At 41.4% G+C, this 27,712-nt stretch overlaps 1 protein-coding gene across 3 annotated transcripts in view; it reads left to right on the forward strand.

Moving 5' to 3' along the window:
- Positions 1-27,712, forward strand: part of LOC306783652 (glutaminase kidney isoform, mitochondrial-like) — a 35,656-nt gene that overhangs the window by 1,920 nt on the left and 6,024 nt on the right. Inside the window, exons 2-15 of one of the 3 annotated variants that reach the window (XM_079277373.1) lie at positions 3,201-3,297; positions 3,560-3,681; positions 4,571-4,700; positions 5,610-5,689; positions 6,842-7,005; positions 8,109-8,167; positions 13,183-13,215; positions 14,025-14,083; positions 15,450-15,516; positions 15,875-15,925; positions 16,479-16,655; positions 17,594-17,725; positions 19,808-19,900; positions 21,251-23,215. In XM_079277373.1, coding sequence (XP_079133499.1) covers positions 3,201-3,297; positions 3,560-3,681; positions 4,571-4,700; positions 5,610-5,689; positions 6,842-7,005; positions 8,109-8,167; positions 13,183-13,215; positions 14,025-14,083; positions 15,450-15,516; positions 15,875-15,925; positions 16,479-16,655; positions 17,594-17,725; positions 19,808-19,900; positions 21,251-21,403 — 1,417 coding nt within the window. In that variant the 3' untranslated portion in view covers positions 21,404-23,215. Of the gene's footprint in view, positions 1-3,200; positions 3,298-3,559; positions 3,682-4,570; positions 4,701-5,609; positions 5,690-6,841; positions 7,006-8,108; positions 8,168-13,182; positions 13,216-14,024; positions 14,084-15,449; positions 15,517-15,874; positions 15,926-16,478; positions 16,656-17,593; positions 17,726-19,807; positions 19,901-21,250; positions 23,216-27,712 lie in introns of those variants that run through there. The other 2 variants (XM_079277372.1, XM_079277374.1) reach the window with 2 other exon arrangements.

A 27,712-nucleotide genomic window follows, 5' to 3' on the forward strand; every position in this document is an offset into this window, starting at 1 on the left:
ATATATAATTATTATTTTTTTTAATTTTAATTAATATTGATTTTTTTTTTTTAAGGTGGGGCCTTTCTTGTTGGTGTCTAAAATACTTTTTTGTTGCTGCCCCCGTCCGCAGCAGTACATTGCTTTCCTCCGTTTGTCTAAACTGGGGGGCGTGCCGTCCACCATCTACTGTAGATAATACACCGACTATAAGTATCTCATACAACCCGACTTCAAGTCACCCGATTATCCCTTAAGAGTGAGCTGCAATCTCCCATATCGTGACACTACAGTAGAGCATGTTCCCAATCAAAAAACCTCATACTTATTTTAAAGTCAGCCATCCAGATACACGAGTAAACAAAGCTCTTGATTCAGATTCATAGCGTCAATCCTGTTTTGTTGGCAATTTCAAAATTGCCCCATTGTTCAATATTCCTTATGTCGGGCATTAAATGAATACTTATTTCTCACATTTCAAGTCACATTCCTGGTAGTCAGCTGGCAGCTGTACAGTGACTCCAGTCCATGTATTTCCCTTCTGCCTGAATGTGTGCGCACAGATGCACAGGACGACAGTGTCCATGGAAACTTACTGTACTCTGAGGTCCGTCCTGTGATTCATATTTTAGTGTTGATGACGTGTCGATGGGTTGATGAGGCCTCAGCGTTTTATTGTTATTCCCTTCCGAGAGCCTCACAGGCGTGTTGTACCGCATAAGTGTCCCTGGCTTAGGGCCAAGTATCCGGATCTATTTGTGCGATCAGTTACAGCTTTAGTGGGTTGAGGTGGATTCGATTAAGATATCAAAAACGGAACAGACAAATGACTGTTGTGAAACACATGACTGAGTTAGAAAGTGAAAGACACACTTGGTATTAAGCTCACACGCGCGCACACACACACACACACACACACACGCTGTACTTAGGGAAGTGTGTTAAGTCACTGATATGACCGTGGATATCGCCACACTCTCAGGCCAGATCATTTAATCTTCATTTACAGTTAGTTTTTTGAAGTTCAGACGACTAGACCACTGACATGGGGTGAATTGAACACTAAATGCTGTGTGTATACTACGATACTGGCCATCAATACTGCGCTCTAAATCCTCCAGAGCAAAACATACATTTCAAAATCACACCGCAATCTTTACCGAGTATCCAGGAAACTCTCAAAGTGCTGTTTACACCCAATGAGCAGCCATCGAGAGGCAAATGGACTGAGCCATCTGCCTGTAAAGAGGACAGTGGGTCAGTGTCTGTTTTAGGCCTGGTGGGCAACTTGACCACAGATATGAACGCTGCCATATACTGTAGCACTGATGATGCCTAATAACAGCGTGCCTTGGCAGACATTAACACTAAGCATTTCCTTTTTGCGACAATGTTCTGAAGGAAAAATTCAGTGTCGGCCTGGGATCCTTCTGCTCTTGATCTGCTGCCAAGTTGATACATTGGCATTTTTTTTTGCCTTTAGTAAATGGACAGACTGGAAAAGAGGATTACATGCAGCAAAGGGTCACTGGTCGCCTTCGAACCCTGCCCCCAAAAATTGTCCTCAGGCAAGTATGTGAAAAAGGCTTCTTGTGCTGTAGTCATTTACAGACTCAAAGCAAGTGTATCATGAGCCTTGGTGAAGTGCCACTTAAATTGCCTAAATACTTCCTAATTGGCCCTCAAAGTGCTGCCGTTTGGGCCCTCAAGGCAGAAAATGCATGCGTCCAGAAACACAAACACTCATCTCCTGCTTCAGAGGGTTTTCTCACTACAACTCTCTTAGAATGCGGCTGCACAGGTTGTATGAAATACGATTGATCCCCCACTCATCCATCATTCAATCCTCAATTCAACTTCCACGTAAACATGTCACTGTGAGGCGTATCATCCGTTGCACACTGCTTTTGCCGCTCGCCTTGTGATAATGCGGTGCACCTGTCGACTGCCGTGTGGAACGCTGTTGTAGTGACAGATGTGCTGCTCAATAGCACTCCCTTTGAATTAGGCATGCCTGATGGAAGGCATGTTTGTCGATCTTGGTGTGTTTGCACATGTTCAGGCGTAGTTACCTTGGCTGTATGTGGAGTGTTTACTCTGTGGAGAGCGGAAGATGTACCAAAAGGAGAAGGCAGAGAGGGCGGTGCAGGCTGAATCCTGGCGTATCAAATGCAGATGTGGCTTCCGTTTAACAGGGCACCTGTCAGGACAAGTTTGGCTATTCGTGGAAAAGGTTGCATTGAACGGCATTATGACGACGCAAATGGAAGAGTCGCTGCTATCGAGAGGAAATGACTTTGATTTGATTGGACGAGACCATTTTGAATTCTGGTTCTGCACTGAGTGGAGTTTGCCCCACTGCAGACCACGCTACTGTGTCATGACCAGCGTGTGAACAGACCACAATGTTTGCTTTATTAATCCAAGCGCCACTGTGGGCTGGGCAGCGCTGACAACCAGAGAATTCCTGGAATTTAGGCCTGGTCTAACACTGCTCCAGACACTCCCGCCCCGTACTGGGGCATTATGTTTGTGTAATCAAACTATTGGAGATACAGGACCATATATAGTGACATGAGTGACTTGAAAAAGCAGTCTAGCTCGCTATGCAGAGGGTTTCTTACGATTTTATAACTACCCCATTTAAGGTTTGATTGTTTGTTTTTCACTGTAAAGGATGTTCACTAAAAAGGGTGTTCTGTGATGCAAAAAAAAAAAAATTGCTTCTTTACAAAATGTAAGGTAAAGCAATTTCGGATGATTATCGGGATAATATCGTGCATTGTTATTATTATGGCCAAGAAATAGGGACATGGCGTTACCCATCAGGCAGCACTGCCAACAGGAAACATTCAGTAACGTCCCACACAATGAAGGCTTTGGGCGCTACGTGCCACAAACAGACACGCACGGCTCTGTGGCTAACACTTCCACTTGGATAGCATGTTTCCAGTATAGCCGCTTGAATCCCTCACTAATGTGAGTGTATCAACTGCCACAGATAAGCTCTGTGTTTACACTGGCACGCCACGTGGGAATATGGGCTTCATTGTAGCTTGTGTTAAAGGACGATCCTGTTGCATGCCAACCATGCTGCCACTGTGTTTACTTACATTTACACAACAACAAATGCGTTGCTGCTTACCCCACGTACACCGTTAACGTTGAGTGCTCCGTCTTATTCGCGTGTGTTTGTGTCTCTCCACCACTTTCCAACATAGGAGAAGAAATGCAAGCATTCTGCCCAGTTTGGAGGACTTGCTCTTCCACACAGTCGCAGAGGGTCAAGAGACGATTCCTGCCCATAAATTTCTCACAGTAAGTGCTTCAAGTTCAGTTCAGCGTGATGGTTGGGGCTAATGTCACAGCATTGATAAGTACATTAACACCAGATTGTCCCCTCACTTTTAATTTTCTTTTATTTATATATATATATATATATATATATATATATATATATATATATATATATATAATGTGTTTGTATATGTTGCTGTCACCCAAGGCGCATGTTAATGCCATGTCTAAACAGGGCCATTGTTTCTATTCAGAGGTGCTTCTAAATACTCTTTAATTCTAGGCGCTTAAAGCCACGGGGCTTCGCTCTGGAGATCCCAGACTGAAGGAATGCATGGACACCCTCAAAGAAACTCTAAGGAACACAGCAGATGGCGTTACGCTGGACAGGCACCTATTCAAGAAGTAAGGCGTGATGTGTCTGTACACCATAGTGGCACTTTGTTTTTTTTACAATGTTTCCAAGAACCGTTTACTCTCTTCAGCCTCAAAAAGCATTTTTATACATGTTGATGACAGTATTTATTATCAGCAAATTCATTCATTCATCCATTAAATTCTGAGATGTGCACTTCCATTACAATATATTCTCTCTCTCTATATATATATATATATATATATATATATATATATATATATATATATATATATATATATATATAGATCCTTCTTTTCCTGAACACAGTAAGAATGATACCAATAGATGTGACGTAAGGTCATGTAACTACAAAGATGTGTTTTTTCCATTATCATTGCATTACATACTTGGTCAAAGGAAACTCCAGATTGTGCTCATTTGAAACCACCCAACCTCTCCTTTCTTCCAAATACGAGTAGAAGTCAATAGATTTCTGTCTACCGGATGATGAGCTATAATTTAGTTTCACTTCTTCTAGTGTGTGTTGTAGTCACAAACTGAGAAAAGCACAACACATAAGGAGAAGTTTGTCCTCTGATTCATTTGTCCACAGAGGCGCGCTCCACTTTTCTTAATTCTTTTGGCCCTAGCAGCAACCTAAAACATGAGCATCAACATGTTCCCGAAACCCTCGGAGAACGTGGTTTTGGTCATTGACACAACACGAGTCGCTATATGGATTCATGTTGGACGACACTATATGGATAAAAAGCAGCTGATCAATATGTCATGGTGAAGCCTCTTCATCAGCCACTTTTATGAACAGTCACAGAAGTTTGTCACACTTCAGGGTTGTCCAAACTTGGTTGACAAATTTTTCCTCCAGTTGCATGCAGTCACAGTGTTTTAGCATGCTGTCTGTGGTTTATTCATCAGGTGTGTCCAGAGCAACATTGTCCTGCTCACTCAGGCCTTCCGCAAGAAGTTCGTCATCCCAGACTTCCAGTCCTTCACCTCCCATATTGACGAGCTGTATGAGAGTGCCAAAAAACTCTCTGGAGGACAGGTGTGTCCTTAGATCCATGACTCTTTTCGTTTTCTTTTTGCTTCTCCCAGTGCATCATCGTGAATGATTTAGCCCACACAGATTCATCACTATCACTCTGTCTTAACAGTCTGGTTTCAGTCTGCATTCAGCTGGTATCAATGGTGTACATCAGTCCTTGATTACAGATCCAGCAGCACCCTGATCTCATTGAAAACCGGCGTATTGCTATTTTACACCTAAAGGAAAAATCCGACCCAGAATATGTATAAAAAATAAGAGTGTTTTTTCCCCCAGCAGCTGTGAGCGAGCTGCCTTTTTCACACGTTTGTGCAAGAGTCTCTTTGGCAGCCAGTTTCTGTCTGCTGAGTCAAGTCATTTTAGGTTTTAGCTACCAGGATGTTCACACATTTAAAGACAGGAGAGCAGCAGAAATTCTAAGTAAAGAGGGCTGATTCTCAAATTGTATGAACCTCCCACAGTGAAACTCGCAGCTCTCAGTTGAAAAGTATCCGGTACATGGGATTCCTGCTGCCGAGGCCAACAGAAGGGTCTGTATTTGCAGAAACAGAGAACCTTTTCACGGTAGACATTTTGAGGCTATCGGCAGGTCCTGAGTCTATTAACTCCAACGGGAGAAGTTAGGGTGAATACAGCGCATGACAATGTTTTTCACTGCAGAGTCAACAAAGTAAATATTGGATCCACTTTTCACAAGCCACATGTCTTCCAAACATTCTGACATGAAGTGGCCTTTTTCCGTACAGACAAATCAGTGAGGATGAATTTTTCCTCTCCGGTCAACAGATGAGGAAGTTGTTGTTTTGCTTTGCCAGTGGTGTTCGCTTTCCATTGAAACCTGAGCCTCAGCTGTGTAATGTGAACCGCTGCTGCGCCGGCACTCTTTCAGCTGCCTTGCCTCTCTTTCAGGTTGCCGACTATATTCCTCAGCTTGCCAAGTTCAGCCCGGACCTGTGGGCCGTCTCCCTGTGCACAGTCGACGGACAGAGGTGAGACACGAGAAGTATTACAGCGGCACCGTGATGTTTTTTTAATGTTTGTGTGACATTTCTCAGCTCCCATTACAATGGCAGCGCTGTGCTGTGTTCATTCCTGTGTGGGATCACTGAGAATGTGTAGGTTACCAAATTGCCTCCAGTGGTGTTAGTGAGGAATGCTAACAAGCCGCCAGTTGTGATTTAGAGAAACTATTCATGATGTGTATGAGTAAAACATTCCGTTTCTAACTGTCGAATAAAATCTCCCTTTAGTTTGTAAAACATGTTGTAACCTGAAGGGCCACATGATGAGTAGGCACAATATTTGACACAAAATATTGATTTTAAAAAAATGCTTTTCTTTTCTTCTGCTCGCTCTGTACGGAGAGCTGAGCCTGAGCAAGGGCGTGTGATTCATACCAGCGGTCTGCTGTACAGAAATAATACACCCTAGAATTGGCCAATCAGAATTGAGTATTCGTTAAAGGCATGTAACAATGCTTAATAAATGTTTCAGACAAGCGTCAATCAAACTTTATGGTTTGATTTGTTGCAGGGCATTGCATTATAATATACAGGTGCTTGGCCTCATATTTCCCAGTAAAGACGAAACTAACAGATAAATTCCAAAGTATGAGGTCGTATAATGAGGTGTTTTCATCAGCTTGTTCTCTGATAGACACTTGTAAATTGACCAAGGAGTGTATATGTTGATTATGCTTATGTAAGAGAGGATGTCATAAAGATAACATGGTACTGAACTGATTGTTATCACGCTGGAACACTCTGTCACTTTATGGTTTTCCACCAACACCAACATTATTCTATGAAATTGCATCGTCTTCATAAGTATTTACTTCATGTTTTTCATTCTGAATACGCTGTTTCTCATCACTGAAATTTTATTAGAAATAAAAGATTTACCTTTATTTAGACGGGATGGTCACATTGAGATTTAAAATCTCTTTTCCCAAGAGGCTTCTGGCCAAAATAGCAGCATGAAAGATTTGCATATAAACACCAACAGCAAACAGTTTAAAACTTAAAACAACAGCAAATGACATCAATGAGTTGGCAGTGTCATTCTTGTGCCAGGACAGGTACAGTCAGTGTTCAAACGGTCCTTGATCCTGAATGTTGATTGGTATCTGTTGTCTTCCGTAGGCACACAGCCGGAGACACCAAGGTCCCCTTCTGTCTGCAGTCCTGTGTCAAGCCTCTGAAGTACGCCGTCGCTATTCACGACCACAGCACAGAGTACGTGCACAGTTTCATTGGGAAGGAGCCCAGTGGCCTGCGCTTCAATAAGCTCTTCCTGAATGACGATGGTGAGCATTTAGTTTTCTCCTTCCATCTGTTTATTGCATATTCTTCCGTCTGTGAGCTTATCTTCTGTCCGCACACTCTTATTAGCCCACACACACACACACTCGCGCACACACACACACTGTCATTCCTCCTTAAAATGTTGCGGTGGAGACCTGATGCAAGTTTGATAATGGAGAGTGGCCAATGGAGGGCTTTGACTGTTTAGGAAGTTAGTGTTTCCTATTTCCTTAAATCATTGAGCAGAAAGTGGGATTGAGTTATAGTATCACATCCTGTGTGTCCAAACTGCTAGTGACAGCCTACAATATCAGCCGTTACTCTTTACTTCAGTGCTATAGTTTTATCTTTAAAGTTGCATCTAAATCATTGAAAAACATGGATAATGTTTGAATAATAGAAATATTTTGAATGCTGCTGTTACAGTGACTGATGCTGTTTGATACATTCCCCCAGGACCCCAAAGACACTCTGTAGAGCTGCACGGTTATGGCCAAAATGTTGATCAAGAGTATTTTGATCAACATTGAGATCGTGATGATTCACTGACTTTAGGGACAACATATTTATATTGACAAGCTACTGCACTCTGCTTTACTTCTGTTGCCAAACTGTGTACGCACAATTACTGACGTCATCGTTGTTAACAAACTGCAAAATGGGTCAACAAGAACTGGAATAATTAGTTTTAATGTATTGAAATACATTCAATATTCATCTTGAACAGGATTCGTGTTGTAGTCACCGTTGTCAAACAGTCAGTTTTGCAGGTGTGTGGCACAAAGCTCGGTTTAGTTCTGAACACAACAGCAGACACTAAGTGAGGACAAATATGCCAACGCACTTTGTTATGTACGTGCCAAAACCTACAAACTTATCAACACAAACACTTTGTTATGTGCCATGTCAAACAAAACCACAGATTAAATAAGTTCTGCTGCTATTTCATATGTACTTTTCTTAAAGTAGATGTTTTTTATCTGTTGTATCTTGAGTCAATGTGTGCTCTACATGTACAGTATTTGATTGTCATTGTTTGACCGGTCTATATACACAGCTCTCTGTTCCTCTACAGCACTCTAACGGAGCTCTTGTTGTTTTGCAGATAAGCCCCACAACCCCATGGTTAATGCTGGCGCTATTGTTTGTACTTCACTGATTAAGGTAAAAGCAATAACACTTCTCCCTCTCCCTTCTTCATGTGTGTTTTTATGTCCAGTCTGTTCGTCATTTCCACTGAAACCGTAGCGATATAATTCCTGTATGGTGGGTATTATTGAGCTGCTTAATCGAGTAAATAAAATCAAGGTTAACATAATTATTGGCAGCAGATACAATTTGACTTTTTAACAGTGGCCCAATTAACCTACATTTGTTTGAACACAATGAAACCCACTCACAGTAAAGCAGTGTTTTGCCGATTTAACACCATGTCCACGCTTGTCAGACCTTTTTTTTTTTTTTTGTTATTATGTGGTGGTATTGTTACTTACTCAGTAGACTATAGACCTCCCAGTGTGTGCAGATATTTATGACTCTTGACTCAGCTGGGATCATTTCTAGGTCACTACGTTAAGTCCACTGACGTGTCTTATTGTGGTGATTAAGACTTGTGCTAATCCTTCCTGAAGGCACTTAGCGAGCCCCAGAAAACTCACACACACTGTTATTGGCCCTGCTGAAAATAACTTGCATGGCGAGCTAGTCAAATGCAGCTGCATTCAAACCTGCACCCAGTCTGCGATAAGACCTCACCTGCCACAGCTCCTCCCATTTTGTGACCAAAGTCTGGTGTTACACTGTTTGAGTGTCTCCTGGGTAACTCAGCGTGAAGACAGACAGACAGAGAGTTAGGAAATGAAACGTCCATCAAATCAAACAAGCTGCTATTGTTATAAGTATCTTCAGCATTATATAAAGGACCCCACAGACGAATACAATGATTTTCTTTCTATTGGTGGTTGTGACTGCGATCGCCCTCTGGACCAAGTTCAAAAACGGTATTTGTCACATAAACAATAGAGTCCAGGTTGAAAAATATTCAACTGTCCCTTTAAATACCAGCCTAGTCCATTCGGTTTGATTATTTACCTCCTTACAGCTGTTAAATGTTCTCAGGTTTGATGTTTACCTCTTTAACCTAACCAGCCTCTCTTTGAATAGTTAGTGCTAGCAGAGAATAATTAAGAATAATTGTCTCATGGACACACACTCGTACATGAGTTGTGTATAAATATCTTCTTACGGATGCAAGAGTCAATCAAAGATGTTTGATGTTTCTTTTTGCTGTGTTGAACTGTAGATTATTTTTTTTACACATTTCCTGTTAATTGCTTCAAAACTCTCAACGCCAAGGACCTGTATTTGACTAGCTTTTTCTGGAGATGACCTGATATGGCAAGTTTTTGTCCAAAGTACTTTAAACTGAATTTGTAATCATTATTGATTTTTTTTTAAGAAACAATGTGCTACCAAAGCTTGGAGCTGGGATTACTATTATTAAGTTGTTTTTGGGGGGAGGAAGCAATCTAGAGAGGGAATTTAATGAAATCCTTCACAGAGTAATTAAACTGTGGATGATGCCAAAATCATCCACTATGTTTGACAAAGCATGCTGAAGCATGTGGCCTGTTTGATCTTGATCTGATTTTGGACCTCTAATACTCTCAGGGTCTGGGACCTGTGTGTTTTCAGTGTCCATGTTGTTAAAATCACATTTCCTTTTTTTCACCTGTGATTGTTGTGCATTATCACCATGCAAACATAACCCTAGTCAACTTAAATATAGTTCAGCCTAATATTCTGTCTGTTGACAGGGAAATCCTTCAGACACATTGGCATTCATTTGTAATTTTAGCCTTTTGAGATTAAATATTGTGCTGTTGGTTTTCCACGACAGCAAACCAACATGCAGCCACTTGAACTGGGGTCGATGATGGTAGATTTAAATAAGTGGAACAAGTGGTTTTACTCTCTTAATCCCAAAAACTGCTATTTCTCTATAGTATACAACAGGTGCTGTCATTGAGATGCATTTTTCAGTTTTTGTTGCTGTTGTCACACAACTGCTCAACTTAAACAGGTTTGAAGTCACAAAATACTAAGTCCCGGATTTATAGTTGTTCAGCCAGTTAGCAGTCTGTCACCTCGTACAAAGTGTGTTAAATGCACTTTTTACTACAATACACGGTACAGTGGTGGGTACATTTGCTTTTGGTTGTAGTTTTAACAGTTCTTAACAAATTGGTTTCAATCTAATGCCAGCACGATAAGACTACACTCTTTCATTTTGTATCAACAAATGGCTATCTGTAATGTCAAAGGGTTTGGTTTTAGTGAAAAACACACAAGGGATTATCACCCATCTCTGCAGCTTCCCACATTTTTAGTTGTTTTTTTGACATTGTTTTGGTTAAATTGCTTGCAGCTCGACTGTTTTGTTCACTTTCTCAGCTCTCATTAATGTTGCTTTCCGCCGCGTCAGGAAAAGGTTTTCAGCAAACAACTGTACATTGTATTCGGTACCAAACAGCAGACGGATAACGTTAGCAACTAGCTGGTGAAAGGGTGGAGCATTAAGCAGCTAAAGAGCCAGACATTTCCCTCTGGAGTTGATGGAGAGCCAAAACCAGAGCTAAACAAAGAGTGGAAAATTAAGCTTACATTCCTCGGGTGGTCAGAAATATGAACCTACATTAATGCTAATGTAACTTTGCCCCATTTGTGTGTTTGGTTACACATTCAACCAAGTGGCAAAAATGGCCACTTTTAGGTACGGAGCTGGAGTCCGGACATGTTTAGCTAGCTTAGCAAAAAGACTGAAAGCAGGGGGACGCAAACTAACCTGCTGGCCGGTGAGCACAGGTTATGGTTTTGGTCTCGACACGGGCACAATGATACCAAACCTGGCGCACTTACAATCGCACTTGTTTTTGCAACCAGAGGAGTCGCCCCCTGCTGGCCATTAGAAAGATTGTAAGTTTGGTTGGCTTCACTTTTCAGAGCTGGAGGTTGCCGCCTGAATGAGACTGAGAGAAATGTTCTTCTTGCACTCGGCCTAACAGACACTCCGTTGGCTCATTCGTCTGTTTATAAACAGACATTATGTTAATAACGTTGTCATGTTGCTTATTACTAATGCAATAAAAGTTGGGTTTAGCGCTGTGACGCCATCTTCTCGGGTTGCTGATGTAGGCTACTTTTTGAATTTGCCAGACCAGGTCGTAGCGACAAATGTCTCTGGTTTGCCTAAAATCAGTCCAGTTTCAGCTCGTACACCGACTGGCTAAACTCACATTACCGTTACTCCCTCTAAAGAAATTCCAAGATGTGCAATACAATGTCTTAATTAGTGCCTTGGCTTCAGTATGCCTAGGTGTGTTTTTGAACTTCGCATAGAGCCATGCTCGCCGTTTCACCCTGCGTCAGTCCTTATGCCAAACTAGCTAAACACGCTCTTGATCTTTTCATCTCACTCTCTGAAGGAAAGCGTATAAAATGTTGAACTACTTCTTAAACATTGCTGGCAGTGGTGCGAGCAGATCTTTACTGCGCTAAGATGAAGCAGAAGAACATCCACTGTATTTTTAAGTAATTTATTACCAGAAATCGACTTGTTTTATTCTTTGAAATGCCGTATAGTCCAGTAAGCTCCTCCTTACGTAGGCAACTCAGGGACACTTACGGGAGCTGAACTCCTGTTCGTTCAACAGTCAAATCAAACTGGTTTCTGCCAGTTCCGCTTTGTGACAGGGCTTCTCCTCCATCACACAGAGAACCTGTTCAACTGCCTTCTAGAAAAAGAAAACATCACATTTGACGAGACAATCATGTGTGGCCATGTCAACATCCGCTCACCATTGTCATCAGTGTCTCAATGTGTTGTTTTTTAAATTTTTTCTATACTGAAGTGCAAATGTCAAGCCGTTGATCAGGTCGCCCAGTTTGCTTTAACCCCGGTGGGAAAACTATGGGATGGTTGCCATGGCAGAATGCCCCAAACTGTTGTTACATGGTGCTTGAAGGCTACATGTTGTTGCTGTTTTTGTATGTTGTTGCATATTTTCCAGACTTAGGAACTGTGGGAAATAATGACTGCTGCTGCAGGTCAAATGACGTTGGTAATTTTTTCTTCCTTTTCCATATCTATCTCCTCCTCGCACTCTCCCAATCCCCTGATTTCCCCCCCCCCCTCTTCTCTCTTTCTCCCTCAATCAGCTGTGTAGAAACCCCATTTAGTGACTCTTTAACACCTCCATCCGTGTCAATAACTTTTTTTTACTGCACAGTGAAGTGTAGAATTTTTTAAAACGTACTGTCAGTCACACATGAAGCATTCACATTTTTAAATGTAAAGTTAATCTTTTCACACCATCCACATCATAAATTGTTCAGTATTTTTATTATTGGCAACTAATGCTATAGTACCTTAAATGTGCATGCGTATATATATATATATATATATATGTTTTTTTTTTTTTGCGTTTTCTTTGGTGTAATAGTTTGCATCAATGAGCATGCAAAATGTACACTGAGCTACAGTACAAGCTGTGGATATATTTCTCAGAGGAAGACCATTCCTCCCTTTGTTCCCTTCCCTCTGTTTTGGCTCTTTACACATGTTGACCTACAGTAGACACACATCCTCAAACACACCTGCATTATGGTAACCCATAATACAAACATGCGTTCATACACCATGTGTATTTTATGTAAAAACATACACACAGTCAGAGCTGCTTCAGATTTTGAAAAATTGTCCTTTTTTTTTTTACTCTTTAGAATTTAAATAATCATTTAAATTTAAATAATCATTTAGGAATCAGTGCGACGGCATAGTGAGACATGTCTTTTTCTTTAACTGGCTAAGCTCTGGTCATGCACATGTCTACTAAATCTCCCTTTCAACTAAAAAAGACCTCCCTCTTTGTAACCTATTTGCAAGCTCATCTTATTAATATTTTGTATATACCTGTTTAATTCTTGGCAAGTAACAAGCTCATGTGATTTTTACATTTTGTTTGTAATACAAATCTATTCATGTCTTTTCTAATTCCGTAGTTTGAATTTGTCAGCATTATCATCTTAGTATAATCTTTTTCTGATGTTGTGCTTGTCCTCTGCTACATCCTTTGCTGGATGAACTGTACTAACTGCTTATTCACTTGTTCTCCCCTCAGCAAGGTGCAAGCAATGCTGAACGATTTGACTATGTAAGTATTAGAGGTCAGACCTGGTCAATCATTGAAGTCAGAAGTAGTCTGTTAACTTTCATGATCTTTGTGAAGAGTCCATGTCTAGCTGACTAGGCACTGTCTTCATTACATAGTTGTGTTGTTTATTTGATTTATCTATTTAGAGATTCTTATCAAGTTAATTAGCTGTGACCAATTCCTTACTACACAGGGATTCTAAGAAGTGTTTGAGTGTTAATGTGTTTGCACCAGAAAAGTGACCCAATAGTATACTCAAAAGAAAAGAACAGGCTCGAATAAACCAATACCTGCTCACCTCCAAACAGCAGACAGACAAAGTGTCTAGCTGCTGGACATAGTGGAGCATGCATGTAGCAGCTAAAGAGCCAGAAATTTCCCTCAGGAATTGGCGGAGACCCAAAACGGACCTGAGAGAGTGAATACTAAGCCAACATTCCTCAGGTGGCCAGAAACACGACTCCAAATACTTATCTTGTTCTGTAACTGCTGAATGTGTAAATAAGAAACTGTAAACAAGTTTGCCATATCAACTTAAAAGATGATGTGTTGGTGTTCCCCCTTTTTTTTCCCTGGCCAAAAAAATCAGTAGATTTATGTTGAGATAGCTCTAGGAAGATCCCTAAAGAATGAAACTACGAAAAGCCAAATCTGTATACTGTGACACTAGTGTGTATAGATATATAGCACATACTGTATACAATTTGTATGGAATTGGGACACAGCTATTTTTATGATGGACAGTGGTAGAATTGAACCTCATACCATTAACCCCTGTTGATCATCTTGTCACTCTGCTTTCCCTCCAGGTCATGAACTTTCTGAAAAAAATGGCGGGAAACGAGTACGTGGGTTTCAGCAATGCCACGTAAGTCCGTCTAAATCATGAGTTGATTTTATCCAAATTCTCTTCTTTCACCCGCAAGACATAGCAGAAGAATTGCTGCACTCGGGGTTCAAACTTTGAAGCATGCTGTTGAACCTCTTACCACTCCACAAAGAGTCATGTCACAGCAGGTGTCTTTAATCAGCTCTTTGATAATGTGCTCAAAACCCAATTGGCTCAGTTGATGGTTTAAAAGCCAAATCCGGAACCTGAATCTGTGGCTGTGCAGTGTGCAGTGCACCATGGAAAAAACAAGCTATCAGCATATCACTGTAAACAATAATGTCTGGTGAATCTATGTCTCTCGTGGCTTGTTATAGTTTAATCCAAGCAAAGGTATTAATTTCAACACTTGTAAGCTGTCAAAACTCTGTATACCAATTAGAATATAATAACGGTGTTAGTTGTTCCACTCTCACAAATTCAACAAAATAGGTGCGGTAGAGTGCAGATCTCCACCAGGTGTGTCCGCAACAACCACCGCTGTCTTGTGTGACTGAATCTATACAACCCACAATTGTCTAACCCCACGTCCAGACACCACTGAGCTATAAGGCGTCGTAAACACACTTCATTCAAACTCAAAAAATAAGCAACGATGAATGCAGGCAATTGGCCTCGAAGTCCGCGACTAAGACACGTCAAACGATCGTCCATATTGGATAACCCGGACCACCCTCTCCACCACCTACTGCAGGGACAGCGGAGCACTTTCGCCAACAGACTGATCCAGTTCCGCTGTCACAAGGACAGATACAGGACCACGCCCATCTTCGACCACAGGCTTCATTTTTGTCACTGCATCTTGCATCGTTGCTATGCTATCATGGTCACAAAATCTGTCCTCAGAGACGTAAACACCTGGCAAAGTACGCAAAACCACCTAAAGATAAAGAAGCTATCTAAAATCATGATAAAGAAGCTATCTAAGGTCATGATGAAGAAGCTATCTAAGGTCATGATGAAGAAGCTATCTAAGATCATGATGAAGAAGCTATCTAAGGTCATGATGAAGAAGCTATCTAAGATCATGATGAAGAAGCTATCTAAGGTCATGATGAAGAAGCTATCTAAGGTCATGATGAAGAAGCTATCTAAGGTCATGATGAAGAAGCTATCTAAGGTCATGATGAAGAAGCTATCTAAGGTCATGATGAAGAAGCTATCTAAGGTCATGATGAAGAAGCTATCTAAGGTCATGATGAAGAAGCTATCTAAGGTCATGATGAAGAAGCTATCTAAGGTCATGATGGTGGTGGCATTTCATCACACGAATGCAAACACACACACTCGGCGCAAATATTTCCTTCCTCTATGTAATCAGAGCTCTCTGCTCTTTGTGTGACAGATTCCAGTCTGAGCGTGAGTCAGGAGACAGGAACTTTGCCATCGGCTACTACCTGAAAGAAAAAAAGGTTTGAACTTGGATGAGTCATGAGTCATTGCTGACTTTATCTTCCATCTACGTCTGTGCTTAAAAACAGTAACTGAAAGGATAAAACATAATGAAAGTAAGAAGTGGAGGAAGTTACTGCCAGAGGCCCAATAGAAGAAAACAACATATTGTGTTCCTCAACTGATCATAATTGTTTGTTTACATTTGCCTCTTTGGAATAAGCTGGATTCTGTTACGCCTTTTATTCGACTTGTTATCTTTCACCAAAGCAGAGGTTTCTTAACATTAACAAATGTGTCTGCCTTTCTTAACTGGAAATTCAACCACATGTACTGCACTTGATGACTGTTTTTGTTTTACATTCTGTTTCTCTGCAGTGTTTCCCAGAGGGGACAGACATGACATCTGTACTGGACTTCTACTTTCAAGTGAGTCTAGCAGGGATTATTTAATTTTTTTCCAGTATCAATTTTCAACTCATTAATTTTCTTTATGTATGAAGAATATTGTTTTCCTGTTTCCTGTATTCTACATCTAGCTTCTTCTTGTACAGACGGGTGGTAATAAGGCGTGTCTTAACAAGGCGCGGCTCCACCATGATCTCCTCGGCATAGATTGCCCAAGTGTCTGAAACTCTACAGAATGAATGAATACAATTCTTCTTGTTATTATGATTTTATTGAGAGAATAAAGCAAATCAAAACGATTTGTTGTGAGGGCCGTAACATGTGATTCACATAGTTTTCATGAAACCATTCGGCCCTGAATGAAAGCTACTTTTTAATTTAAGTTTTCTTAACTTCCTTGTCACCTTTACCACCACTATGCCGTCATTTTCACCTTCCCACTTGACGTCATTTCTGCTCTCCCACACCGCCATGATTCCATTCGGCTGCCGTGACGTGAGACTTTCTGTGCGGAGTGAAAGAAAAGTTGTGATGGAGAAATGATACAAGTTGTCCTTTCTGTGTGAACCTCCAGCTGTGTTCCATTGAGGTGACCTGCGAGAGCGCCAGCGTCATGGCAGCCACCCTGGCTAACGGCGGCATCTGCCCAATCTCGGGTGAGCGCATGCTGAGCCCCGAGGCGGTGAGGAACACCTTGAGTCTGATGCACTCCTGCGGCATGTACGACTTCTCAGGACAGTTTGCTTTCCATGTAAGTAAAAAGGCACGGATCACAAGTAAAGTAGAAGACATGTTTTTCTTTGTTTTCCAGTGGGAAAGAGTCAGACCAGTGAAGTGAACACCTAAATTACTTTGTCACTGCAAAGTCACTATCAGTTGTGTAAGGTAGTCACGACGAGGGACCGCTCTCTATTGCCCTTCCAACTCCACATTCCTGTCCACAAATATGGTCACTTCTCGCTCTAAAAAACCAAGATGGCGATGGCCAAAATGCCAAGCTCGTGGCTTTCAAAATGGCAGTCCACAAACCAAATGGGTGTCATTATGGTGATTTTGTGCACATCTTATATACAGTCTATGAGCCCCACTCAAAAGTTGTACACATAATGTCAAGGCTTTGTGTCAGTTGGTACTTGCATATTATCTACTAAATCTGTTTGTTTTTTCACCAACACTAAAACAATTTGAAAGAGTGGTGAATGGTTTATCCACAATAAAACAACTCTTAAGTCTTGATGTAGACATGTGTGCTTGTATTAAGTGACAAAACACCAAAGCCTCAGCAAAGCATAGCTGTCACATCACATGGTGTGTCTGAGCTGAGGTGTTTGTGCCGCTAGGATGGCACATTTTAACGAGACTCTGCTTGATGGCAGGAAAATGTAGAGAAGGAGCAATGTGTGAAAATATTCTTCAGTTTTTCATGAAGCAGTAGGTTTTAGTCGACTGTGTGACCAACTGCAGTTTCACCGGAGTGAGAATCTACTCTCCACTGATCATGACTTTTAGCGTATTCTGTTTGAGCATAATGTCACAGGCGGAGCACTGGATAGATTTCTCTAACCGATGAATTATTGCAGCTGTGTTGACTTGTTCTGTGCTGACTTTCCATTTTCAGCATCGTGCCGCGTTGCGACTGTAAATGCACACAGCTGATCTTCTGTTATGTAACTCTTCTCCCTGTTGTAGGTCGGTCTGCCAGCCAAGTCTGGAGTGTCGGGGGGGATCCTGCTGGTTGTACCCAACATGATGGGCATTATGTGCTGGTCACCTCCACTAGACAAGCTGGGCAACTCCGTCAGAGGAATAAAGTTCTGCACGGTATGTGATGTCCGGCATCAGAAGAGCAGATCACAGCAGGCCCGCAGTGTGCACTTAGAATCCATAATCCCAAGAAGTAACTGCGTCACTAGTTTTTAGAAAGACGGGTGCAGTAGTCGAACACCTGCGGTCGCCGATATAGAACAAAAAAATCTTCTTCACGGGCATTTGGTGACAGCGTTTCGGTCGATAGAGTCTCATCGGGTTACTTTAAATGACAATAGGGGCATGTCTTAAATATGTTGATGGGAAATGTTTGTCTATCAGGTCACCCTAAAAAAATGTCAACCCTCCCTCGGGAATCCTAATCATCACATCATGGCACCAAAGGTCTACAAGATAACCATGAAAACATATCCATAATCACATACGCAAAGAATATTATGATATTTATTAAAATACGCAACATAATGAAGAAAAGCTACCATACCAAGAGAAATATTTAAAATATGTAATTTGTTTGTATCCATCTTGAATAGAGCTGATGATAGCTTGACATGAGGCGTGCCTCACTCTGTCCCAAACGTTAAAGAGTTAAAAGGCGTTTTGGAGTGATTTGTATTCCATACATATATTTATCGATGTACTACAACCATAGTCACTCAGTGCAGTCGGGTACCTTAACCCAGCGGTTCCCAAACCTTTTAGGCCGCGCACCCCCTTCTACATCCCGACCGGGTTCACGCACCCCCAATCCCCCACACCTTAAAAAAAAAAGAAGCAACAGAGCCTATTTATAGCGCATAGAAATCTGACCAATGAGAGAACAGTTGGCTCGCGCGTGGCGTTTGTTTACAAGATTTAGTCCGCTGTTAAATGTTGCAGTGTGAACACAAACCGAACAAAGGGGCAACTGCAACATTGTATCATATTAATCCCTGAATCAGAACAAAGCAAACGAACTGAAGGTGTGAAAACGCCCTGAAACACTGCAACAAAGTTTCAATAACTTTCAGTGACACAAGGCGTCACTTTTAAAAAGCAATAAGGATGCGAGCACACACGCACAGACTCAGAGGCAGATTATCACATTTAATTTACGATTAACCATACATAGAATGAGACTGCAGTTGTTTTTGGCTGTTTTGTAACTCCTCCAATTTCGATATTAAAAAATGTAAGGGGCTTTGACTTGCACTGGCTTGGTGTTCAGGTGGTGTTCAGGTGGCAGGAAGTTAGCTGTTAGCTGCACAAGCTAGGCTAGCTAGTGTACGTAAAAGACAGTCTGGCGGCAGGAGCTGAAGTGCATTTATTTATTAAATTGTACGTCTTTAATTTTAAATTTAAATCTTACAAGGGGGATTTTTATAATGCATGTAACCGAGCGTCTTGGGTTCGTGTATAAGGGCACTTATCATACAGTAATAACTGGAGTCGGGAGATTAGACATCTTGTATCAGCCCACGGCTACTCTCTTTATCATTGTTTTCTCCTTTGGCCAGAGGCGGGGGTTGCGCCTTCGCTACAGCAACCCTCAAGGGACATATCATCGTCAACACCAGAACGACAAACATGAGTCTGTTACATTCATGTTTTTATTTTGTGAAAATTATATTTAATATTAATTATTACACCATTAGACCACCATTACATTTTTCCTCTCGCGCACCCCCAGGGGTGCACGCACCACACTTTGGGAATCCCTGCCTTAACCCACAAATACACACGCATGTATCGACTTTCTTTTTGACAATATAACTTTACATTATTTATTGTGTGTGTGTGTGTGTGTGTGTGTATATTATTTTATAATAATGGGGCTTCAATGATTGTTTGTACACAAACGTTCACAAATGAAACTATGCAACGGAGTACTGATTCAAGTTGGCTGACATACTTCTAAAGTAACCAAACCTGTTTAATAAGTAAGTGATGCTTGATTAATGATTACCTAGAGGCCAGACCCAGATACAGAGCTCAGTAGATGCTGCACGAAAGAATCCACCTTTGCCGCAAATGTAATCAGAGTCCAGCTCATGTGCTTTTTTTTTTTTTTTCAACGTATACACCACCGACATCATTGGCTTTTCAACTTCCAGCCTCGTACCCATCTGATGTATGTATTTTCCTTTTTCCTTCCAGGACCTTGTGGAGCTTTTTAACTTCCACAACTACGACAACTTGAGGCAATTTACCAAAAAGCACGACCCCCGCAGAGAAGGAGGGGACCATCAGGTAAGGACAAACGGCATCATGTTGTGAGGAACAAACCATCCAAAACGCCACCATTTCCCTCATCAAACACACTGACCAGAACACACTCTCCAAGAATGCGGGTGACGCCGAGGTTACGGCTATCTCCGGGTGCTCCGTCTCTTGTGGAGATCGCTGCTGCAGTTTTCAGGCATACTAACTTTCCGAAGCATCGGGAATATTTTTATTTTTTATTTTTAAGAGGTTTTTGAATGTACAGTTGCAGTGGGCGGCTCGTTTGGAAACAGAGATGCTGGTTGGAAAACTCACCAGCGACATCTGTTGGTTGGAACGCACATAAAGTAAACAGCAGGTCCGACATCAATGGTCTTTACTTCAGACTATCACAAGCAGAACGGTACCGAGCAACCTTTAGCCAAAATGTCAGTAACTGATCCGCCCGATGGACTCTGTGTTGTAGACAACACAAAGGCACATGAAACTTGGTGAGTAGCATCACCTCCTGACAATAATAGGAAACATTATCGAGAGCGCTGGCTAACGTTGGATATCATTAACAGTAACCATGCACCGATACTGATATCAGTCAAATACTGACTCAAATAGCTGGATAGGGGATCGGTGACAACGAGCCGATTTTGGTACGAGATACCAATATTTCAATAGATAACAATTCAGTTAATTTATGTCTATGCATTTATCTGTTACATTTAGTTTTACAAAGTAATGAAAGCAATGTTTAAGTCAAACCTGATGTTGCCTTACACATAAAAGACTGATCCCAGTCTCTTCCACACAGTGAGGCATACAGCTTATTAACACTGGTGTCATAACCAAAGCCCAGTGTCATTAATAACAAAGATGCTCTATTACAGTCAAACATGTAGAATACTACTGGCTTGGCTCCAATGTGAGTTGAGTGAGGTAACGACCCTTCCCCCTTTATTATATTGCTTGCACTGCAACAGAAAATCAACTGGGACACATTTTAAATGTCAACGTTTCCAACTCTGAAATGGTTTTTAGCTTTTTCTCAAATCCGTGATTCTGTTGTCATAGAAACTATAAGGCCCTATACCTAAATACCGCCATCGGTCTGTCGCTGGTCCGCGCCGAGCCCCCGGCAAAAGACATTTGCCACCGGGCCTAACAAGTTCTCTGGCGGACACCCTGCACGGAGGCCCACTCTGATGACAGACTAGAGTCAAAGTGTGTCTGCCTTAGAAGCAAAGTGCTGAAACATGTGCAATTTAGCCAGTAAATCAATACATGGACTGTTTTTTTCACTCGACTCAAAATATGACACGACACGCACACACATACGCACACAAAGAGGGAGCGAGACTAATTTGTTCGTGTCAATTGAAACAGCAGTTCTCCGTCGGACCCATGGATTACGAGAGCCTCCAGCAAGAGCTAGCTCTGAAAGCCCCTCGTTGGAAAAAGGTGTCCTCCACCGAGTCGCACCAGGACAGCTCCACCACTGTAGTCTATAGGATGGACGATGTCACCGAGAGAAATTAAATTTCAAAAGAAGGGAGACCCGCCTGTCCCCCACACCCCCACCTCCACTGATCTCTCTCCCCACCTCTCGCACAAACACCACCACCACCTTTCCCTCACCCAGTATGTTTACATAAATGATGTAGAAGATTATTTATTGCCTGTAAAGCAGTTGGTGTGTTTGTGGACAGTCTGGGGAGCTTCTTTTGTTTTTATTTGTGATGGGTAAAAATGAGATGGGTTCCTGCTGAATTTTGCTATGAATTCCAAATGAACTCTAAAGCCTCTACCTGCTTGTTTTCTGTGTGTGTGTGTGTGTGGGGGGGGGGGGGGGTGCACAGGTTGTGCTCCTGTTTAGTATCACCCCCTTTTATTAAAATGTTTTTTTGACAATCTTATTCAAAAATGTAGGCTAAGGGTCTATTTGAAATTCAGTTTTGTGTGTGTTTGCGCGTGTAGAGAGTCAGGACAGCAGCTGTTAGACCAACAGTCTTAAAATATACATTCAGTTCTAGAGATAATAGTTCACTGAGGCCGGATATTTGATGTTTATATTAGACCATAAGTACAGATGCTGGATGTAGCGCAGTACAGTGATGAAAATATCAGTATAACAGAATGCAGGGGGGGTTTTTTTGGGAGTTTTCAGGATTATTGACGGGAAGTTTTTGGTAAAAGGAGAATATTGTTGACATATGAGTTAGCTGTGAAAGCCTGGGCTGGAGTGCAGCAGTGTTATGACTAAAATTATGTAATTTCTCATTGTGTTAAAAGTGAGCCATGAAGGGCTGAAGGGATGTTAAGATTGCAGGTATTTTGCTTTTCCAATCTTAACATGCTGGCCCTTTTTTATGACGAAGAATCAACCTAAAAAGTGAAGGCTTGTCTGAGTCACTTACCTTAGACACAGTCTAAGAACCAAAGACCCTCTGACCCTCTTTTGTAGTTTAATGTTAAAGTGTTTCGTCACAATACACAAGCACTTGTTCCACGTTTATGTATATGGCTTTGCTGTGAAATGCAGTATGCTTGCCGAAAGATGTCTGAAGTAGAATAAATGCAGACATTTGTGATATGAGATTAGGAGGAAACCTCCCATTGGAGTCTATTTGTATGCAAAAAGAATTGCAGGAGATTTTAACTGCACATTTGTATGCGTTCATTCATTGGAATGACTGACATTTAGCATCGTTTGTGCCTCCCTTCATAGCTTTTAAAAAAAAGAATAGAATAGACAATAGACGTTCACTTGGAAAACACAGCTACTGTGCCCACTTAAACAGGACTGGCATATTGGACAGATATGCAGTAAAACAACCTTTAACCTGTAGTTGTTGTGCTGGGCAGTTGGTTTTTCTGATTCTATGATGATAATGTGATGAGAGGTTTGCTCAGGAGAGAGGTGACAAAAAGCTGTTTTCAAGACTCCTCCATGGAGACTCCCTTAACTTGTCCTCATTCATGCCGTTGAGTTCAGATGGTGTGTGTGTGTGTGTGAGACTGGATGCCATGTTTGTCAGTATGATGTTGGCAGAGCGGTGGCGTGTGTTCAATGCCGCTGCCTTTAGGTAAAGCCTCTCGTAGCCGCCCGACCAGTCGTCGTACCACCTTTACCTTCTCTGCTGTGAGCAGGTGACTGCAGCGTTTATCTGGGCTGCTTTCCAAACCCACTGCACACAACAATAGTTCGAAACAGGATCCCTTAGTGGAGGAATGAAGAATCTGAAGCATTGCAGATTGAAAATATAACTGGTTTATGTGATTAATGGGTTAAAAGCTTTAAGGGGGGAAAAGCAGCAGCAGTTGTTTTTTTAATTGTTTTCTTTTTGGGTATAGTACACTTTAAGAGGGGGGGGGGGACTTGGGACTGCAATATCTATTAGATTAGATGCCAATTGAGTTAGATGCCTCAAGTCTACTGATCCAGAAATGTTTATCCGTATAAACCAAAAAGTGTATTAAGTATTCGTATGCGCCCACACACACACACACACAGCAGGTATTCAGTATTGTTTGTAAAGTTCTTAACGTGTTACTCTTCTAGTAAGCTTGTACATTATCAAAACGTCTTTCCACATGCATAACTGCTGTTCGTCTGAATGCACATAGTGGCGGGTGTATATAGCTTTTAGGTGCGCGTCTGTACATGAGTCATGATCCTCAACAGCAGACCACAATGTTTGTCGAGTTGGTTCTGTTGGTTACTTTGAAAGATTTCATCCGCGGACTGTGTTGCGTCCCGCTAAAGGTTTTGCAGTGGACCCTCTTAGGAGGTACTGAAAGTAGTAATAGGCTTATTTGAAAGTTATAATCCTCAAAACTTCCATATCAAACCTCATTTTTGATACAATTTATGGCTGGTATTTCATCTGCTATAGCCATTAACTGTTGTGCAAACGCTGCACAAGTAGGGGATTTCCAGAAGCGCTGATGTAGTCGTTGTCATGTCCTTCATGATGATGAAGCCTGCTTCATTTTGCTTCAGTTGTTTTTCCAGTAATGGAGTCCTGAATACTCCGTTTCACCTCAGATGTGATCAGGTTCCAAGAGTACCGGTAGCTCTCATTTCAGCATCTCATCTCGACCTCGGTTTTGCCTCTCTGGTGTGAGAGTGAAGGGAATCGGTTAGTAAACACGGTGCAAGCTTCTTTTTGTTTTCTCTTTGCTGCTGCAGTACTGGGTCATTGGCACAACATCTCAAATACTGTGTCTGCATGTCCAGAGACTGATCTCACCCTAATGCAACCAATCAGAGCTGATTATCCGATCTTTGGATTGGAAAAATCAGACAGACGAGCCGAGGGTTGCCTTGCATGAGGGCAAATGACCTGTAACACTTTTAAGTTTGTAACTGGCAACCCCCCTCTCTCTCTCTCTCCTCAAACTGTGATTATTATTCTGCACAATCAGACTCATGACAGGGGGCTTTTGAATGCAGTTACCCTTTCCATGAAAATCATCCGATTGTTATGCTTCATGTCACGTATGTAATGTTTCCTGGTGTTCATTTGTTTTTGTTTTTTTCTGTGAATTGTCATTCTCCATCTTGCATGCATATTTTTGTATGATTTTAAGAAATGTGTTTTTATCCCATGTAATCGATATGTTTGAAATTCACTTGATCACCTTCCACATGTCTTTATTTATGTTGACGCTTGTCTTGGACATCAATTTTGCTTGTGACATGGAATTTGCATATACATTTTTAAACTATTGCTACCATTTATTCTTGAAAAATTTTAAATCAGACAAAATGTTTGGAAAGTTGTTACGTTACATGTGTTTGTTACATTTTGAAGTCTCCAAACAGACAATAGATGAAGCCATGCAGCTCCAAGCTCATGACCGCTTAATGTTTCTGTGTTTTGGTTTCTTTTCTCAGTCCACATGGTTGTAATTCTGTATGTAAAGTCTCCATAATCTTCATGGGTCCTGTCCGCTTTTAGAAGACGGCGCTAAGACATGAACTTGTGAAAGACTTCAGTGTCTTTGGTTGTGATGGACTTGCAAACATGACTGTGAAAGTGGGTGTTTAGATTATTTTTTTTTAGCCTTGTTGTCCTTTGTATAAAATTAAATAAAGTACTATTATATATCATCTCATTTCTCTGTGCCTGTAAGTGTTCTTTAACAACAAACATCTATTTAGCATCAGCAGGGGTTTATTGTTTGAGTTCGGTCACCGCTACCAGAAACAAATCGTCATGTAGGAACGTGGCTTTTACTCCTGAAGACATTAAAGCAAGAGTCTGTCGGACATGTATGTTTTTTTGCTCTGAACCGCGCACCCACAACGTGACTAGATTGCTACTTTGCTCTTCATGTTGCCTAACGCGGCCATCCATCACTGACCGCGTCGCACGATTCCAGTTTTACAGCATTTTGACAAACTGATATCAACGTGTTTTCTCTCCGGCAGCTCAGCTTTTGGAATGTGTTTAGTCTATTATTACTGGGAGGTATGTGAGTTTGGGTGAAAGTGTCTAAAAATATAGATTCCTACTTAATCTTTCCATATAAGTGTCATGAATGTATCGCATGTATGACATGTGGAGACAAAACTATTTGCAATACTTTAATTTCTAAGAAATTATTCAAATCTTTTTGACTTCGGTTTGTGGTTCATGCCAAAAAAAGACAGCTGATGACAAATAATTATTCATGTCTAGTCACTGTTTTTGTTTCAACTTGCATATATTGATTCCCTGAACAGACAGGGCACCATGTAATTCCCCATAGATACATATTGTAGATCCAGTGTTCCCAACTTGGGGTGGGGTGCTAAACAGGACAATTTTTTGTGTTCCTCTAATCTTTGCTTTTCATGCAAATATTTTTAGAATTGTACCTGACTGAAACATATTCAACAACAACAACTTATTCTTATTCCACTGGCCATAACCTAGACTAGAGCATTGTCTGCCACTGATTCAGGATGCAGCAAGAATATAGTGCTGCTGCAGAAAATCATCTTTCAGAGATTTGTTCCGAGCATTGAGTTTACTCACAAGTCTTTGGTTGCACACTTTGTGAGGAGCGGTAGCATGATGACAGCTTTTACTTTCAGGGGTCACGAGAGCAATGTTGGGAAGATGAACATCGGCTCCTTTTACACAGATTCCTCAACCCTGCCGTGAAGAAGATCTGCTTTGCTTCTTTTATTTTTTTCCTGAAGCAAACAACGCTGGCAAAATGCTGCCCCGGTGTTTTGATTTTAGATAGCATGCCGTCATTAAGGCCTTATCGGCTGTAACCGACTTATAAGCACAGTGCAGAGCGGCGGCCCTGAGCGAGCCAGCAGGTCACGCTCGCACGAACTAAAAGCATTCAGTCCTTCTCTGCTCAGGCAGACATTACTCCACTATCTATCTTTACATCGCAAATAGTTGTTTGCTGCTACATCAAGGTTCACAATGTCGTATAGAGAACCTTAAATGGCCCTGTTTCAATGACGTGAGTTTGGATACTGGCTTTAAATTATTAGTGGCTTCAAACAATCTGTACTGTGAGTTTAAACACGATGTGAATCCAAGCAGTCTGAGAAGAGTTCAGTTCAGGGGCGGCCCACGAGCTGTTTAAAAGTTCTCAAAGTAAGTAATTTCTTTGGGGTAAGTGTCTTTATCTAACATGTTGTGCAGAGGACAAAAATATAGTTTTCTAACTTTCATGTGACTGACCCAATCTGAAAAAAGCTCTCGTGCATTCTTGAGCAACATGATGAAATCATTTAATTAAATACCCTCACGCTCTGATGAAGTGAAGTTGTGGGTGTTTGTGTCTGTTGCGTGTGTTAACTCTCCGAGTCTGTTTCTGAAGCTGTGATTGACCTCTTAATGAGCCTTACTGGGTGAGGCTTTGGGTGAAATGAGGCCAACATAGTTGTGTTCCTCTTTGTCTTCTCTTCGGTCTCGATTTCTGCCCTTCTAATCTTGACATAGTCATTTGCGGGAGTATTTGCTTTCAGTGTTTTTCTCGACTCCTTTGACCTTTAGCTTCAGCTTGACTGTTGATGGTTGTAACTGGTGAGGTGGTTCCTTTTTTGCTGCATGGGCTGAAATGTTGGCTTTCTGTGTTTACAAAGTGATGTGGTGCTTCTTGCAGTGGTGAAGTTTGTGTATACCTAATTGTTCCCTTGTTGCACTAAACACGATTACTACTCTTGTGTTTTGAGTTTAAAAAATCCTTCCCTGCGAGGGTCACAACAAGTTAACATCTCGGGTCATATTCATTCTAATTCCGTTGCTTATTAATCCATAGTATAATATTATACTGGAATAGTGTGATACATTCTCTCAGCCTGGATTGAAATACCTATACGGGCTTTGCGTCTATTCTCACTCACAGTTCCAAAGTTTCTTTGTATGTTTTCAACTCCTGAAGTGTTGCTTATAGGACATGATTCATCGTTTTGTAGCGCTAAGATAGTGATATCCAACTTCTGGTGTATTTTTCTGATCGTCAAATTCCACGAAAAGACCAAAACTATTATAAAATTGATCCCACTGACTAGTATTGTCTGTGTATCCATTGAGCTCCATCGGTGTCCATTTAAAAACGCATCAATGAGCCACACTGTTTGCACTGGAGGACATGTTACTTCATTACCATGAACAGACGCACCGTAGGTCATTTTCCTCAATCCCACATACACCACCCTACTGCCGTAAATACTCACCAGAGCTCCCAAATGTGTATTCATACGCAGCTGAAAATAGTCCCCAACAAATGCACTATTTTACTCCTGATTTCTCTTCACGTTTGCTCAAAGACCCGTTGTTCTAAGAAATGACTGGTCCTTTTATGATGAAACCAGAGCAGTTTTTGAAAATG

This window comes from Melanostigma gelatinosum, assembly GCF_949748355.1.
Source record: "Melanostigma gelatinosum genome assembly, chromosome: 10".
NCBI lineage: Eukaryota > Metazoa > Chordata > Actinopteri > Perciformes > Zoarcidae > Melanostigma > Melanostigma gelatinosum.